At 36.3% G+C, this 3,822-nt stretch overlaps 1 protein-coding gene across 1 annotated transcript in view; it reads left to right on the top strand.

Moving 5' to 3' along the window:
* LOC107644489 (venom phosphodiesterase 2) overlaps window positions 1-1,523 on the top strand; it is a gene marked incomplete in the record, with an annotated part of 2,235 nt that extends 712 nt beyond the window's left edge. Inside the window, 1 exon segment of the mRNA XM_016348355.2 lies at window positions 10-1,523. Coding sequence (XP_016203841.1) covers window positions 10-1,232 — 1,223 coding nt within the window.

The following is a 3,822-nucleotide window of genomic DNA, read 5'->3' as shown; positions in this document are numbered from 1 at the left end:
ATCCACACTATCCACACTCCCGCCCTCTCAAAAAGCTCCACCACCCCACCGTCATCCTCATCTCCTCCGACGGTTTCCGCTTCGGTTACCACCTCAAGTCCCCAAACCTCCCTACCCTCCGCCGCCTAATCTCCAACGGCACCTCCGCCTCCGCCGGCCTCGTCCCGGTGTTCCCATCCCTCACCTTTCCCAACCACTACTCCATCGTCACCGGCCTCTACCCTCCCTACCATGGCATCATCAACAACTACTTCTACGATCCAATCACCAACGAGAAATTCACCATGACAAGCCACGAACCTAAATGGTGGTTAGGTCATCCGTTATGGGAAACCGTCGTCTCCAACGGTTTGAAAGCTGCCACGTATTTCTGGCCAGGTTCTGAAGTTGTTAAAGGTCAGTGGAATTGTCCTGTGAATTTTTGTGCGCACTATAATGAATCTGTTCCTTTTGATGATAGGGTTGATACGGTTTTAGGGTATTTTGATTTACCAATTGATGAGATTCCTTCTTTTATTACATTGTATTTTGAGGATCCTGATCATCAGGGTCACCAGGTTGGTCCTGATGATCCTAGAATTACTAGGGCTGTTGAGAATATTGATAGGGTTTTGGGGAGGTTGGTGAAGGGGTTGGAGAAAAGAGGGGTTTTTGATGATGTTAGTCTTGTTTTGGTTGGTGATCATGGCATGGTTGGAACATGTGATAAAAAGATTGTAGCTTTGGCGGATTTGAGTCCCTGGGTTGAGATTCCGGCCAATTGGGTGCATTCGCTGACGCCTTTGCTCGCGATTAAGCCGCCGGAAGGGGTTGATCCGGCAGGGGTTGTCGCCAAGATGAACGAAGGGTTGAGTTCTGGGAAGGTTGAGAATGGTGAGTTTCTCAAGGTATACTTGAAAGAGGACTTGCCTAAGAGGTTGCATTATGCGGCAAGCGACCGGATTCCACCGATAATTGGGTTGCTTGAGGAAGGTTTTACGATCGAGATGAAGAGGAGCAGTGCCAAGGAGTGCGCCGGGGCGCATGGCTATGACAATTCCTTCCTGTCAATGAGGACTATTTTCATTGCTCATGGTCCTCAGTTTGAGAGAGGAAGGTTAATACCATCTTTTGAGAATGTTCAGATTTACAATTTGGTTACTTCTATACTCAACATAAAGGGTGCTTCCAACAATGGTTCTGCTTCATTTCCTGAGTCTGTTCTTCTACCTCCTGCTCCGGCTGCCATGTGAGTGTTTGATCAGAATCATGAACACCACATCAGATGTTGTAGCAGAAAGAATGTGTATGATGTACTTTCATTCTTCTGGGATTGAACTGTTACATTGTTTAAATTGCTTAGTCCTTTTCATAATTGTACTCTCTAGAAAGGATAGAGACTGTGAATTATGAGATGTTGCTGAAATAATTGGCATCATCATGTACTTTGATTCTTCAAGTTGCTTTAGTTAAACCATCTTTAATTGCACATGATTGTAGTTTAGTTTAGTCTAATTCAGTGAATAAATGGCTGTCTTCACAAATCTCATGTATTGAAATCAATAACATATAACATGGGAGTCCTTAGATTAAATTCAGGATAATCATATAAGGAATTTAGACATCTGTCTTTGGTTAAATGGAATTGACCAATTCTTTTAAGAAATTTTCAATCAGTTGGGGGCCAAGTTACCATCAGAAATATTGTTCACAGCACACATGTGATCCAATACTTCAATTTCTACGAGAGTAAACATTAAAATTGGTCTCTAATAAATTTTAGATTAGACACCTTGTTTTTCAACAGATGTTTTTTTTTTTTTTTTAAATTAGTCTCCAAAAAATTTTTATAAGAATATTAGTTCTTAAAAAATATAACTACAAATCAAATTAGTCACATTTTTAATATTTTAATGATATAACAGATCAATATATGATGAGGATGAGGATATTATGGCTATTCTCCAAATTCAGAATGAAGTATTGGCACAAAAAAGAAGGCAAACAAAACAGAAAGAGAAAACAAGAAGGTGCCGCCCTAAAAATCGAAATAAGGTGTATAATAAAGTTTTTAAATGATTTTAGTTTGTGGAATATGAGGGGTTTAGGGGATGTTGGAAAGTGGAAAATGGTAAAAAAATTTAAGAGTAAAAATAATGTGAATAAATTAGAATTGATAGAGACAAAGAAGGAGGTGATTTCTAAGTTTGATGTAGTGCAATTTTAGGGTAATGATGCGGTGAGTTTGGAATTTGTGGGATCGGAAGGTACTTCTAGAGGTTTATTAATAATATGGGATGTTATGATGTTTAGGTTGATTAATTGTTATAAAGGGGAGAGATGGTTGTGTATAGAAGAGGAATTGACAAACAATAATTTTATTTGTGCTGTTTGCTTGGTGTATGGTGCGCATACAAGGGAAGAGAAGCTTGCTGTGTGGGAAGAGTTGAGTTTTTTTATCTAAAATATGTCAGGTTCCTCTTTGCTACATGGGTGTCTTCAATGAGGTTGTGCAGTTGGAAGAAAGAAAATGTGCTAGTGTGTTAACAGCTTTATCGAACTGCTGGATATAGAGCTGAATGATCGTAAGTTTACGTGGTTCAGGGGGTCAATCGTGCAGTCAAATTAATAGAATATTAGTGAGTTTTGTTTCATTGTTATCATTTGGAGCACTTGGTTGAAAAGGAATGACAAAATTTTCAGAAATTAAGAATCAAGTGTTGCAGGAGTAGTTAACAAGTCGATTAAGAGTTACAAAGAGTAGAGTGATATTTGATTTTTTGGGTTGTTAATGGCTTTTGTCGAAGATAATTAAGAATTAGTTTATTTTATCTGTTTAATACTTTTCTGTTGAGACGTTGATGCCCCACCTTACTGTGTTGAGCTTTTTATTTAAAAAAAAAAAAACAAACGGATCAATATTACGTATGATCAAATTATTGGTTGACATATCATGTCTTAAAATTTTTGCGATTACTAATTTTTGACATGTGATATTAATTTGATATATCATAATGTCGTGCTATATTTAATATACATAAATGTTTGGTAACCAAATAAATCAACAAAAAAATAGCCATAACTTGCCTTATTTAACATTCATTAATTGTTGCGACAATTAATTAATGCTAAATAAAGCAAGTTCTGACTATTTTTTTTGTACTTAGCATTACCCTTTAATATAACACATTACTATCTAACAGAACGACTGATTTAATTTACGATTATATTTTTTAATGTTTAATATGACTAACAAGCTTTTTTGAGAATTAATTTTAAAAACAAATTATATTTAATGGATAAATTTGACCATTAACCCGTATACATACCATGAGAATGTTTTGACTTTTGATTGCTATGGTTGTTTAACCAAGGAATATACAACCAAAATCAACTTGCAGCGGCAACATGCCAACTATCTTCTGGTCATTCATTTCCTAATAACCCCGTTTAAACTCATACTCCATTCTATCATATTCAATAATGAATATGATTTTAATCTCGCTTAAATTTAAGTTCATGTATTATTTAACGGTGGAAGAAAAGTAAGTTGACTATTTTAAAGCATGCATCTACACATATCATAACATGTGGACATGCCCTTTTAACCAATCTGTTTTGATGTGACGAATACCTTAACCATGGCCACAACTGTATCAGCATTCACCACACGTGCCTATAAAGAATTGAAACTATTCATGTTACTCTTTTGTCTAGTTGCAACATCTTCTTGTATACTTGTCGCCTAGTAACAACAAAAAAGTTCCAACTCATTTCCTAACAAAACCTTGTACGAATTGCAAACGATAGTGCTAAAGAAACAATAAAAAGTTTAAATTCATC

This window comes from Arachis ipaensis, chromosome B05 (assembly GCF_000816755.2).
Source record: "Arachis ipaensis cultivar K30076 chromosome B05, Araip1.1, whole genome shotgun sequence".
In the NCBI taxonomy this organism is placed as follows: Eukaryota; Viridiplantae; Streptophyta; class Magnoliopsida; order Fabales; family Fabaceae; genus Arachis; species Arachis ipaensis.
Note: the sequence above shows the minus strand (reverse complement) of the source record. Positions and strands in the feature narration are given on the sequence as shown.